This window comes from Sabethes cyaneus, chromosome 3 (assembly GCF_943734655.1).
Source record: "Sabethes cyaneus chromosome 3, idSabCyanKW18_F2, whole genome shotgun sequence".
NCBI classification, from domain to species: Eukaryota; Metazoa; Arthropoda; class Insecta; order Diptera; family Culicidae; genus Sabethes; species Sabethes cyaneus.
The window spans coordinates 160,581,935-160,596,451 of record NC_071355.1 but is presented as its reverse complement, the minus strand read 5'-3'; the positions used below and the strand labels follow the sequence as shown (position 1 = coordinate 160,596,451).

Here is a 14,517-nt window from a genome sequence, read left to right as displayed (position 1 = left end):
ATTGAATGATATTATTTGCTATCGGCGGCGCATTTTACGGATCGCATTTAAAATGAAAGTTCAAACACTGATAGGCGGTAGAAGTTGGCGGTCAAGATTTACGCTATTGGTGACACAATTAAAAGAAGCGATAAAGTAGCCGATTTGAGCAGTATTTGGGCCAAGTATTTTGCGCTGATATATTGATAGATTGGTGAAGGCTAGCCTATTACCAGCAGTTACGACTTCAACGACTTCCCATTATCAGTAATTACGTTTACGTTTAAAACATCCTTTCCGCACAGTTTTGAACTGATTTTATTTTACTTTTAGGTTTCCTTTTTACTTTTGAATATTGGTCTTTTGTTAAATTTTTCACATTTTTTGTTATTTCTAATGCTTTTGGATGAAGCGCTTGGATCTGTCGCTTTCGCAAGCTCACCTTGAATTTGGTTAATCTTCACTGAGAAAATTCTCCAATTCTTTGAGTTTTTCCCCTGGACCGGCGTTCCCTTTGTCCCCGAAGTCGAACTCGCCACTATTGAAGCGTTGAAACTGCTGTAGCTACTGTGTGTTTTCTGTAGTTCTACGTAGAGAACTTGTGGTTACAAATAAATTATGTTATTATTGAAATTTTCTCAATTATAGTCATTAGTTGATTGAGAGCGCAATAGGCTCTCGTGCCAAAACGAACGATATTAGGTATTATTTATTTAATGCAAAGGGCAAACAAGATTGATTAGCTATTTGCTGACAATAGTTCAGTACTCACATCACCGTAGCTATTTAAACATTGTTATTATTATTTCGGAAAAGTCGTTCGATTATGTTAAAAAATTAGTTAAAAAATTTAACCTGCGAGCTTAAATGCTCAACTTAGCTTTGCTTCCTACGGATAAGGCATTTTAATCACAATACAAACTTAGAAAAGGTCATAGAATCTCTAATTTTTCGTCCATTTTTTCAAGCAAACAGACGAAAAAATGATATTCACCACAGCACTGTTCACCGTATTCTCTCTATACTGGTATATTGATTTTCCATCCTATTTCCTTATCATTCCAGAACGGCCAGTCCTCGTCTAGCTCGCGTTGTCGAAGGAAACCAAATATTTGTTGTGGCATGAAACAAAATATTCCACAAGCGACACGGCACAGAAATTCAATCAATTTCGGAATGAGTGTTCAATGAAACGGACAACAAGCAGATCAAAGCGAACCGGGAACCACCCGACAACGGCACCCATCGTGTGACCTGATCTATTGCGACACTGTCACCGGTCGGTGACTAGCCGTGCTGACGCAAACGGCACGTTGGCGGTCTGGAAAAGCTAAATCGAGCTGGAGACAAGGTTATAATAACCAACCGAAACCCAATTAGTGCTATCCATTAATTGCTGTCAGCTACCACCAAACTGTCCAGCACCGGTTCCTTAGCAGACCAGAACGTTCAAAATGGTAGCATCCTTCCTCCAACAGGAGGTCAATCTATCTCGTCGTGCATGCAGGAAAACACTAGAGAAAAACCGCAACCACCAATACGATGTACATCCACTACCCACTGGTGCTAATAACCCAACGCCTGGAAAGTCGATCCAAGAAAATGTTTTTAACCAACAACGCATTGTAAATAGTGAAATGGGCAGTAGCATACTAGCGATTACTGAAAATCTTATATTTACGGGTAATTCCATGCTCCCTGAAAGCGAACCGAGATCCGTGGCAGAAGAAGTGGCAGTGAAAAGTTCCGACAGTTACCGGCTAGTATTCAGTTGTGATTTCATTGCGCAAATTTTCCTGTTAGTTAAGGGTTTAGTTATGAATTCGATTAGTAATCTTTGCCGGTTGGTGAGCTCTAGCCGAAGCAGTAGTAATTTTAGCAAAAAACTAGTGAAAGTGTACATGTATGTGCTCGTGGTCAGTGTACTACTGGGAGACGGTGGTGGTTTGGTGTTAGCTAGGCCCAATCGAAGCAATGTAGCAACGGATGAAGAGAACGTAGCAGCTGTGGTAAGTTATCTAATACTAATTTATTTTCTATCCGAACTGAACCAATATTACCACATTACCACAAGTAATGTAAATAAATGTTTATCACTCTCTTATCGCAATGCGCACCTAGTAAGTAGACAATAATCGTTCACCCGTGACAATGTTGGAAAAACTGCTGTGACTTTGTCGGACTGGATTACCGGAACGTCGCCGAGTAACGATCGGTGTACCATTCATCTTGGTAGCACGGTACCTGCCATAATTGAATTTCAACAATGACAAATGAGCTTTTGATACTGGTGCAAAGCTATCACAGTGAAGCGGCGCTCTGAAGCGCGAAAAAGGCAGCAAGCTAAACTCAACGTCACAACAAGATTTGATTTGCTTCTGCTGTTTTTTTGCTGACATATGCGAATATTTTTTTAGACAAAAAGTTTGTAAAATATTGTAAATTAAAGTTTAACTGCTTTGTTATTCGCTACTTACATGATTGGCAGCAGTTTTATATCATGCTGTTTTGATAATTCGTTTATTTGATTAGGCTCGGAAGCGGAAGCTTAGAGGAGCCCTGTTTCACTTTTTTACAGTATTAATATATTAAACACTGTTTAGGCTATCTTATTAGCAGTTTTTATACCATGCAGATGGAGCAAAACGTGTAACCGTACCTATCTACAGCGAAGTTTCCTTCGGATTTTTTGGTTAGCAGTAGCTTCAACTTTTTACAGGCTTACTCTATCCTCTATCCTTGTGGCAGTAAAAAAACGAATGAGTAACTTTATTTCCATCGAACTTCGCATTCGCAACCTGGCTAAAAGTTCATTTGGACGTATAGAACAACTTATAATTTGGGGCTGGAGTGTCGAAAAAAACCATAAATGGATGGATTGCAGTATTTTAATTAAGCTTGTAGTTTCACAGTATTACATCTTTGCATTACTCTGATTCTGACAGATGACAGTTGAAGATTCCACTGAAACAGCATGTTTCTTCCACTTTGAACGAATTTCTTAGCACTGTTGAGTGTTCCCCCACTTTGTCGAAGTTGTTATTTAACAATTGCCCAAAAATTTTCAATGGGTCGAAACACCGAACAATTTGGAGAGTTCAGCTCTTTTGGCACGAAATCGACATTTTTAGAATTAGTAGAATTATTTTGAAGGCCGCGTTTGATCGCGTTGATCATTCTATTTTGTTAGTTAAAACTGAACGTCTAGGAGCTTCAGTTAATTTTACTGATGGGTTGAAATAAACGGTCAATCTGTTCACTCAATGTCAAATTGAGGAGTCATTACAGCTTTGTTGGCTTGTCCGGTGTTTCTCAGGGAAGCAATCTTGGACCTCTACTGTTCTCCTTATATTTCAACGATCTCTGTTTCAGTATCCCATCCGGCTGCTAACTTATATATGCTGATGATTTACAATAGTTTGAACTGTAGTGTAGTTCATTAAACTGTAACGGTTATTGCCCGCTTTTTCTAACTGGTGCTTGCGGTATTCATTGACCCTCAACATATCAAAATGTTTTGTGACTATTTTACCGCGTGAGAACAATCCATTTCTATGGAACTATATGGAATCTGGAGAACTACTCGAAAGAGTATCGGTAATCAGAGATCTTGGTACACTACTTGACTCACGACTCTCCTTCAAGCATCATTATTTACAGATCATAGCTCATGTTAATAGAAACCTTGGTCCGGTGGAGAATCGCCAGAGGGTTCACTGACTCGTTTTGTTATATGACGACGTTCGTTATATTTTTCTCTAGTCCGCTCCATTTTGGAGACCTCAGTAGTCCACCTCGGCTTGAAACAGTATAAGCTAGGTTTTTACGCTATGCTCTCAGATTTCTGCCGTGACAGAATCCAAACCGTTTGCTATCTTATGCTGACCGTTGTCGACTACTTGAAATCGACACATTCGAAAAGAGGCGGAACATTATCAAAGCCGTTTTCGTGGGAAAGTTATTAACCGGTGAAAAAGACGCCCCAAATATACTCCCCCAAATTGATATAAATGTACCCCTTAGAAGCTTAAGATTACGAGATTTTTCGCGCCGTACTTTTCACCAGACCGTATTGCGTCAAAACGAACTCGTCTCAGGGCGATGTGTGACGTCTTTAAAACGCGTTTGAATTGTTTGACTTTATTTTTCAAGCGTTAGCTTTAAAAACCGATTTAAACAAATGTTGTAATCTGTGTTTCTCAGTTAAAAGTATGTTATTCAAATTTGTTGTATGTTATTGTAAATATACATAGTTTGTAAGGTTTAATATTGTAGTGTTTTTGTATCAATGACAAAAGATGGTGGGGTTTTTAGGAGCACTTGAGGGCCAACCTCAGGTGGGGTTTTCTCCACCCGCAAATTTCATTGAGGCCCTAGAGGTCAGATGAAAGAAAATAATAATTAATAAATAAATAAAAAATAGCAGCATACAACTCTAGCCCCACTTAATAGTAGTGCTAGCTAAACCAGATTTTTTTTGTAAATGTAGTTTTTTTTACAATTATCGTAAATGACGGTAGAATGGTAGAGTTGCAAATAGAACGGGAACAAAGCGTGAAGAGGCAATAGCGGAAAATTAGGTAAAGGATGGTCATTGAAGCAACGCTCAAGAAGTTGTATACCACTTTTTTCCTTTTTGTCCAAATTGGGGAATCTATGGATCGAAGCAAGCTGTAATCGGAGCATTACAACCAGATTCGAACCCACTACTCCTTCACAGGCCCTGTGGCTCGCCGGTAGTGATACTTTGAACCATACCCCCTCCACAACCCCCTTACTAAGCGTGTGACGTACTTGTAAATTTAAATTTGGATTAAATGTCCTCTTTAACCTTCTAATGCTCAATCCCCTGTCCCCTGCGAGATTTGAATGGGTCCGACAATTCAACCAAAATTCTTGCACAGTACTTGATCCCATCCATCGTAGTCATGATAAGGTTAGTAAACTTCCCCGGAAAGCCGTTTTCGTTCAGGATTTTCATAGCTCTTGTCGATTTACTTGATAGTGTGATAGTGCGGCTTTGAAACCAATGAAAAGGTGATGCGTGGGGACTTGGTATTCGCGGCACTTCTGGAAGATCTATCGCATGGGGAAGATTTGGCCCGTTGTAGGTCGACTCTTCATGAAACCGGATTGATAACTTCCTGCAGATTCGTAAGAATGGCGATAGCCATTTGTCATTGTCATTGGTCATTTAATGAAAAATTTATTAGTCACAGTGTGGTCTTAATGAATACTAAACACAAATAAACAAACTTCGGGAAAGTCGTATTTCAAAACTATTAATGGAGATGCCGAAATCAAATAATTCGTAGACTGTGTTGAATTGAGCTGCTATGTATCTTGTTGGATTAAACAGACCGTAGTTAACTCTCCTTGCCTCGAGATGGAGGCGACATTTTCTTAGCTAGAAAGTAACAAGCCCAATAAGAATTAAATAAATATATAATTTGAATGTGCGTTTTAGTTTAACTTTGCGATTTATTTAGAGATTCATTCCCTTACGCTCACTCACAGGTGCGTATCGCACGAGAGAATGCATATGCTGTTCTACAAGGAATTTGTATGTATAAGTGCATAGCACCGGGTAGCAGTTGAAGCAAAGCAGAATGTGATCAAGCGGGAAGAAATATGTGTGAGTTTTGTGCTTCTTGCTATTAAAACAGAAAAACTCACGCGAGATTCTTTTCTGCATAGGATCAAGCTGACATGATTCACAGTTGATTTTGATTTTTGATGAGTTTTGAGATTTTGAGTTTTTACCATCACTTTGAGCGTACTAAGGTGCAGTAGAGCTAACGAAGCCAGTGAGGATCCTGGAATTCATCAGCAATTTTAAATATAAAACCCAGTTGTCCATTAGTCCTCGAGACAGTCTCCTCAAGATGCAAGGGAAAGGGAAGCGCAAAATCGAGATTTACGCTTAAATAACGAATGTGGTCAACTTATTGCAGTACATAACTCAAAATGTAGGAATTAAATATAACCGAGCTCTGATTACGATGGAACGTGATTGCGTTGCATTTGAGGACACTATTTGTCAGTAAACTTTTCATGCACCATGTTTCAAATGACTCGATCGCTTGTTGTAGTCTCAAGCAGTCATGTACGGTTTTTATAGACATATCTTAGCATGCAACAAGCGGCATCCAGTTGCTAAGACTATAGCTCGTTGAAGAATAATGAAATGGTCCTAAATTACTTCCTTGAGGAACTCCCGATAGTTTGCAAAACAATTTCGATTCTTTTGGACCGATTTTGACGCATAAACTTCGGCCGGTAAGGTAAAACCTCATCCATCTCATGAATGCAGAGGAAATTCCAAACTTCTCCATCCATTATTCCTCCGGTAGTGATTCCGTATCCGGCCTGCGTGTGTCGAGACGCGCAACGAATTGGCGACGAGTAGCCCAGGACCGAGTACAATAAAGAGGAGTTCTTGATACGGCAAGAGCCACCTCGGCTCTCGGCTGGTAAAGTAAGTAAGTAAATGATTCCGTATTCCAAATCTGCACAATCAATTGATGTAAACAGCTAACTAACTTATCCCGGCGTTCTTCAATCGCTGGATGGCTTCTTTAAATTGGCTTATCGATGGTGATGGCACATCCCCGTTGGACCTTTGGACTATCTTCACTATCCCTGCACGCCTTTCTGGTGTTCATCGCATCGGTGACCCGCGGCCCAAAGCTCTTGCGAGATTCGTTGAATCTGTGATAGAACTTCCGTGTATGGTGAAAACGGCACATCTCCTCAAGTTCCTCCTATTTCTTCACCTTCTGGTAGCGCTTCTTCTCCTGGAGAAGTCGTATCACTCCACATGGTATCTTGTAGCTTGTATCACTCCACATGGGGCCGGGAATCCGCGCTGCGTTCTTCTCATCCAATATCTGCTGGCACTCCTCGTCAAACCAATCGTTAGGTCGTTACGGTGCCACACGGCTTAAGACGTTCTGCGCTACGCTGTTAATTGCTGTTTTAACGGCACTCCAACAGACCTCAAGAGGGGTTTATTCCAGTTTATCTTCTGGCAGCACAGCTTCGAGCGATAACGCGTAACTTTCGGCGACATCCGATTGCTTCAGTCGCGTTAGATTATACCGTAGCGGGCGCCGGTATCGCATGTTGTTCATAACAGATTTTGACGCATCTTAACCATCACTAAGTAGTGAACTGAATCTATGTTGGCGCTCCGATAGATTCTGATGTCGATAATGACTGAAAGGTGTCGACCATCTATCAGAACGCGGTCGATTTGTGATACTATCTGGTTGGATGATCTACAGGTGTCCCGATGGCGGAGGTTCTGTTGGAAAAAGATGCTATATATGGTCATGTTTTTTGAGGCGGCGAAGTCGACAAGCCTTAGGCCGACTTCGTTCGTTTGCGGGTGTGCACTGAACCGGTTAAAACTCCTGCTCCTGGTCATAGTCGTATTTGCATATCAAATGCGAACTTTAACCTGGTTAGTTACTTGAAATGTATGGTAAATAAACTAAAATATCACGTATACTTGTTGAGTTTTTAGTTCTTTTGGAAAGACAACTCTTGCGAAAAAAAACCTTACCGCTGAGCTTAAGAAACTATTTCGGAAAACAACACGGATATTCTACACCTGATTAGAGAAAAGTGTACGCATTAGTGTACCTATCAAATTATTAAATGAATTTGCTTACGCTGAAACAAAGTGGTTGCTGCTTTTTTCCTCTGTATCGTTACTGTTCCCTTAATTGCTTATGCCTCACCTTAACTTTCATTTGCTTGACCTCGGAAAAAGGTGAAAGAAAACTCCTTGTAGGAATCGCCTTTCGCATTTTGGGGTGACTCAAAAGAAATATCGTTTAAATCGACCCGACATTTGATGGACGAGTCTTACTGGGCAAACAATGAAACGCTAATCACGTGCCACCAACACGCGATCCTACCATTCACTCAGTGCTATTATTGATCATGACGATGATGACTGTGGAGATATAATGAATCATAAACAGCTGAACTTGACGGACAGGTTTGGTTATTTTTTCGGAGCCAAACACTGGTTTTATCCAGTAAACCAAATTATTTGCGGCTGCAGTGAGCATTAGTCATAAAACATGTAGGTCATGTAAACCAGTTGTGCTAAATTTAAATTCTAGACATTTGAATTTGGTCGCAATTATTGACAAGCAAATTGTTTTAAAAACATTCTGAATTCAATTACACTACAGACTTACAAAACTCAAGAATAGAAGATTCTGTAAATAACTTATCAAATCTATTGAATAACTGGAAAAATATATAGCTCAATCATCCACTTAAAAATCTAATATTATGCATGCGTTCGTTGCGATATTATGAGAAAAGTATAATTCAGTGGTTTACCGACATTATCTTACTTACTTACTTATTCAGCCGAGAGCCGGGGGGCATTATCTACCTCTCCGAAAATTTTCGGTGGATATATTTGGAAAGTAGGTAATTTTGGGAAAAAATAAATTGCTCTAAAATAATTTAAATGAACAAAAAATATTGTTGACATTGATCACTTTCTTCAATTTTGTATTACTTCAGTGTAATTTTACGTACAGGGGTTATTTTATTCATATCAGCCATTAGCAATAATGCATATCAGTTCAGCAATTTTATGGAAAAAGGCAATTCGAAATTTAAAATTGCCCCGATTTGATTTAAATTTTTGTGTTATGCCTTTGCAGTATTTTTTTTTATTATTTGGTTCTTGGGGTCCCTCTTTCTCGGTCAGGGTGGACCCACAATTACCATTTTTGTCCACTTTTCTTTCTGTACAAATTCAAAACTTTTCAACTGCAGAACCAATTTCAATAATTTTAATATCAAATGGAAAGTATTTTGATGAGCTTTTTCGAAAAAAAATTGTGAACTGAAGGCCAACATTTTTAATGATCTTAAAAATATTAAAATCAATCGCTTTTTGTGTTTTCATGGTGTGTTGACCAACGCGTCTCTCAGTTTTTATAAAGTGGCGATAATACAATGGAGACGCATGGTTTTTGCTTTTACTTCTAATGAAAGGGTTTTATTAAAATTTTTATTAAAGAAATGCGTCTCTGGTTCGTCATCAAAGGCAGAAATGAAATACACAAAAAAGAATTATCTCATTAACTAAAAATGTTGCGCATCTATTTTTTGGTATCTTATGTAAACAAATAGCTTTCAATTAGAACATAATAAAACGAATATTTTAAATGTTTTAAGTGGTGAACCACTTAAAGTTCAAGACCCCTACAAAAAATGTTTTTGCAATCATAAAAAACCTTGAAGTTTAATGTTTTTTTCTGAAGAGCTCATTAAAATACCATTTATTTGGTACTAGCTGACCCGACGAACTTCGTATTGCCACAAATTAACCTGTGTTGTACATAAATCATGAATCTCGGATGATCTTTGTCACAATCTCGAGTTTTGCAAGCCCCCCAGTGGGTGGCGCTTCCGACGGCGGGTCACCGGCAACACTCGCGACCGTCTCGTCCTGAATGATCTAGTGTTACTATAGATAGTTTTTGTGGTCTTGTATTGACTAATGTTTTATGGAAGAGTCTCGAATTTCTCGAGTTCGATTAGTTTTTGAGTTTCGCAAAAATTTCTGTTTTATTTGTCTGAGAGTCCATATCCCCCTACCACAGGGGTGAGAGGTCTCTAACTATCGTAAAATAAATTCAAGACTCCAAAATCTCCAAATCCAATTTTGGATCTCCAAAATCCATCGTAATCCGGGGGTCGTAATTCATCATAGAAAAAATTTCTGCCATCTAAAACTCCCACATGCCAAATTTGGTTCCATTTGATTGATTAGTTCTCGAGATAAGAGGAAATTTGCATTTCATTTGTGTGGAAGCCCACCCTCTTAAAGGGGAGATGGGCCATAACTCGCTTTCTAAAGAAGAGAGGGGTCTCAATTCACCATAGAAAAAAATCTTGCGTCCAAAACCACTTACATGTCAAATTTGGTTCCATTTGCTTGATTAGTTCTCGAGTTTTGAGGAAATTTGTTTTTCATTTGTATAGGAGCTCCCCCCTCTCTTAAAGTGGGGAAATCCATAGAAAATATACCATAGAAAATATTCTTGCCTACAAAAACACCCGCATGATAAATTTGGTTCCATTTGCTTGATTAGTTCTAGAGTTATGAGGAAATTTGTATTTCGTTTGTATGAGAGCCCCCCCTCTTAAAAAGGTAAGGGGTCCTAATTCATCATAGCAAAAATGGTTGCCTCCAAAAACACCCGCATGCCAAATATGGTTCCATTTGCTTGATTAGTTCTCGAATTATGAGGAAATTTGTATTTCATTTCTGTAGAAGCACCCCCTTTTAAAGTTGGGAGGGGTCCTAATTTACCATAGAAAATATTTTTGCCTCCAGAAACCTCCACATGCCAAATTTGGTTCTATTTGCTTGATTAGTTCTCGAGTTATGAGGAAATTTGAATTTCATTTGTGTAGGAGCCCCCCCTCCTAAAGTGGGTAGAGGTCCCAATTCATCATAGAAAAAAATTTTGTCACTAAAAACACCCACGTGCCAAATTTGGTTCCATTTGCTTGATTAGTTCTCGAATTATGAGGAAATTTGTATTTCGTTTGTATAGGAACCCCCCCTCTCAAAGTTGGAAGGGGTCCTAATTCACCATAGAAAATATTCTTGCCCTCGAAAACTTTCACATGCCAAATTTGGTTTCATTTGCTTGATTAGCTCTCGAGTTATGAGGAAATTTGTATTTCATTTGTATAGGAGCCCCCCCTTCTAAAGTGAGGAGGGGTCCCAGTTCATCATAGAAAAAATTTTTGTCTCCAAAACCACCCACGTGTCAAATTTGGTTCCATTTGCTTAATTACTTCGTGAGTTATGAGGAATATTGTGTTTCTTTGGTACAGGAGCCCCCCTCTTAAAGTGGGGAGGGGTCCTAATTCACCATAGAAAATATTCGTGCCCTAGAAAACTTTCACATGCCAAATTTTGTTCCATTTGCTTGATTAGTTCTTCAGTTATGAGGAAATTTGTATTTCATGTGTATAGGATCCCCCCTCCTAAAACGGGGAGGGGTCCCAATTCATCATAGAAAAAATTTTTGTCTCCAAAAACACCCACATGCCAAATTTGGTTCCATTTGCATAATTACTTTTTGAGTTATGAGGAAAATTGTGTTTCATTGGTACAGGAGCCCCCCTCTTAAAGTGGGGAGGGGTCCTAATTTACTATAGAAAATATACTTGCCCTTGAAAACCTTCACATGCCAAATTTGGTTCCATTTGCTTGATTAGTTCTCGAGTTATGAGGAAATTTGTATGGAAGCCCCCCCTCTTAAAGAGGAGAGGAGTTATAATTCCCCTTATAAAGAGGGGAGGGGCTCAATTTACCATAGAATAAATTCTTGTCACCGAAAACACCCACATGCCAAATTTTGTTCTATTTGCTTGATTAGTTGTCGAGTTATGCAGAAATTTGTGTTTCATTTCTATGGGAGCCCCCCCTCTTAGTGGGGAGAGGGGTTTCTAACCATCACTAAAACCTTTCCTGGCCCCAAAAAACCTCTACATGCATATTTTCATGCCGATTGGCTCGGTAGTTTTCGATTCTATAAGGAACATACGGACGGACAGACAGACAGACAGACAGAAATCCTTGTTTATAGGTATAGATTAAAATTATGAAAATCGGTTCAATGCTTCAAAAGTTATGAATTTTTAAGAAAAGATAAGTCGACCGTTAGCGTTACGGTACACACAAATCTCAAAAAGGGTCATTATCAAATTATAAATTCATATTGCGTTACAAAACAAATGGATGTTAATTTGCGTATTTGATATTAGCATTTTTATACCCAATCTGTGAATATTTACGTAGAACAGATGCCATATAGTTAACTATATATAGAATATAAAGAAATTTTCTCTGTTATGAATAAATTCATGGAGCCTTCCAAATGTCCATGCCGCATGGTTGAAATGACAATTTTAAAAAAAAGTAGACAAAAATAGAAGAAAATTTCAAAATCAGGGGTACTTAAAATCGGCAGTAGGTTAAATAAGGTGTAGATATAACCGGTATACCACTGTAATATCGAAGATGATATTTTCGAACAACAAATTCAACCGTGACTATCCCTAAACATAATTTCACTCACCCAAACGAAAATGAAGCCATCGATCGAACTAATTTCTCGTTCGTTTTCTTTCCACAGATTTCCGAACATCTAGTAGTGGACCGGAACACTCCATACCCGGGTATGAAATTCGAGTCCTTAGGACCGAGTGAAAGTCAATTGAAGCGTTCCGCTGAGCTAGCGTCTATTGTATCGTCAACAGTACCATCGGAAGGCGGTGCCGGTGGCGGTGGCTACAGTCTTGGCAGCATGCCAAAGCGAGACTCCGGCCACAGTGAATCGGCGGCTGGTGGTGATGACGGCCACGGCGAAGGTCACGAAGTCAACCGGTATCCGGTGGCACAGGTGGAGTTCTCGCGCGTCGAGACACCGTTTGTGATCGGCGTGTGGATTCTGTCAGCGAGCATAGCGAAAATTGGTAAGTGTGCTTCTGCCGCAGCAATTGTCATCCCCATCTGCAGTTTTTGCTGTGAATGAAGGAGCGCAGCGGTGCAATCCGATACACGGGTGTATGAAAACAGACTCCTCCCGGATTACATAAAACGATTTATACTCCAGTTTCACATTGAGGGTGGCAAATATAAACACCTCAATCTATTTGTTTATTAAAAAGTGGCTGATGGCTGCTGGGAGTAAACATTCATATCGCCTATGGAGAAATATGCTAGAGCATGGCTGAGGATGCTTTTTCAAATGTTTACAAAATAATGCGCAGTTGGTCGCGTGGCTGGTATACTGCTGAAATTACAGCCTGAAAACGGCTAGTTGGCATTTTTGCAGCTAGTGGACCGTGATTTACCACCTACGTTGCTACCACAAACAGTATAGTTATCAGTCTGGTGATATGCATGTGAGATAAACGTTGTATAACTCAAGGTTATCATCATTGCATGAAAAACGTTACACTGACTGGGTAAGAAGTAAAATTTTCCACTCTTACCACTGCTGCTAGCTAACTAAACATAAAATATGGCCTATAAATGGATTTTTTTTCTCAATCCGATCCTAAGTTTGTAGTACGATGCTCCGAAATATGTTCAATTTTTTGGCAGCCGCACGGAATGTTTTCACAGTGTGTTTATAGTCTGGTTTACGATTGAAAATCAATCTTATTAAATTCGAGTTCTGCTATTTTTCTGCAGAAAATCAAAAGTTATCCGATTTTATTAGACATCGCTTATTGTAAGAATTCAGAACTTTTGAACAAAGCACCATGGTGTGGACATTTTATATTGAACATGAATCTATTGAATGAAAAGTTGGAACAACTGAAATTAGTTCATGTAAATTTTGTAATATATTTACTTCTTATGCGTAAGTAAGCGTTTTGTATTTATAGTTATGGTCAAAAGAATGGCATTATGGCCATATTTTGTAAAACTCCAAGAAAAATTTTCCTTCAAATCTGACTGGATTTGCGATTAAATTGCTTCTATTTTGCTAAGCACTAAGTTTTAGCAGTATTGTTCAGCATCAGCAGCATCTTTGGCTCGAGCAGCACGTTCCTCACAATCATGTGGAAGATTTGTGCCTTGCCCATCTTGCCCGTGTCATCATTTACCTGATGAGGACGGGAAGGAAAACAGGAGGAATAGGAAGGGGTGGATGAGGAATTTGGACAAACACAAACATATATATACCGAGAGATTTTTGTACCCCCGAGGGGATACTGCAATCCTTGGTAGTTAACTTATCAAAAGTACACCCCCTGGGGGGTATACTCAAGATAAATAAGAGCTTATAGCTCAATACCGCTTTCGGTAAGGAACATCAAAATGTCTCGTAATTTTAGTTTCCTAAAATCCGATTCATTTAAGACGTCGGATCCAAAGATCCTATGACGCAATTGTGCTACTGCAGGACAGTTGCAAATTACGTGATATGGTGTACCGTAGTCGGATTCACATAAATTACAATGAAACGATTCAGCTCGCTGAATCGTAGCCATATGATAATTTAGTCTGCAGTGACCAGTCAGTGATCTGACAAGAATACTGCAATTTACCTTTGAGTGTTGCAAAAGAAATTTCGCAACCTTCTCACAAGGCTTAACAATGAAACTTTTCGTTTGACGACAAGTTTCAAGATTTTCCCAATAACGTACATGGTCAGATGAAAACCAAGATCGAATCTTTTGTTTTATCCAACATGCCGCAATTGGTAAAGCAGGTTCCGGTCCGAAAACCGACTTTTCTGCTCCAGATCTTGCTAGTTCATCAGCCCATTCATTTCCGGTTATACCAGAATGGCCAGGAACCCAAACCAGATGAACGGCATTTAGAATGCTTAGTTCTTCTAATTGGGTGTGGCAGGCGATGACTGTTTTAGATTTAGAATTAGCCGCACAAAGGGCTTTTATAGCGGCTTGACTGTCAGAACAGAAGTAGATCTTGCCTATCAGTTCTTTCTGAAGTGCAAACTG

At 39.2% G+C, this 14,517-nt stretch overlaps 1 protein-coding gene across 4 annotated transcripts in view; it reads left to right on the top strand.

The window, feature by feature from the left end:
* LOC128743240 (sodium/hydrogen exchanger 3) overlaps positions 1 to 14,517 on the top strand; it is an 86,141-nt gene that overhangs the window by 25,196 nt on the left and 46,428 nt on the right. For 3 of the 4 annotated variants that reach the window (XM_053839783.1, XM_053839782.1, XM_053839785.1), the window contains exons 3-4: positions 1,045 to 1,988; positions 12,174 to 12,513. In XM_053839783.1, coding sequence (XP_053695758.1) covers positions 1,434 to 1,988; positions 12,174 to 12,513 — 895 coding nt within the window. In that variant the 5' untranslated portion in view covers positions 1,045 to 1,433. The remainder of the gene's footprint in view (positions 1 to 1,044; positions 1,989 to 12,173; positions 12,514 to 14,517) is intronic. The other variant, XM_053839784.1, reaches the window with a different exon arrangement.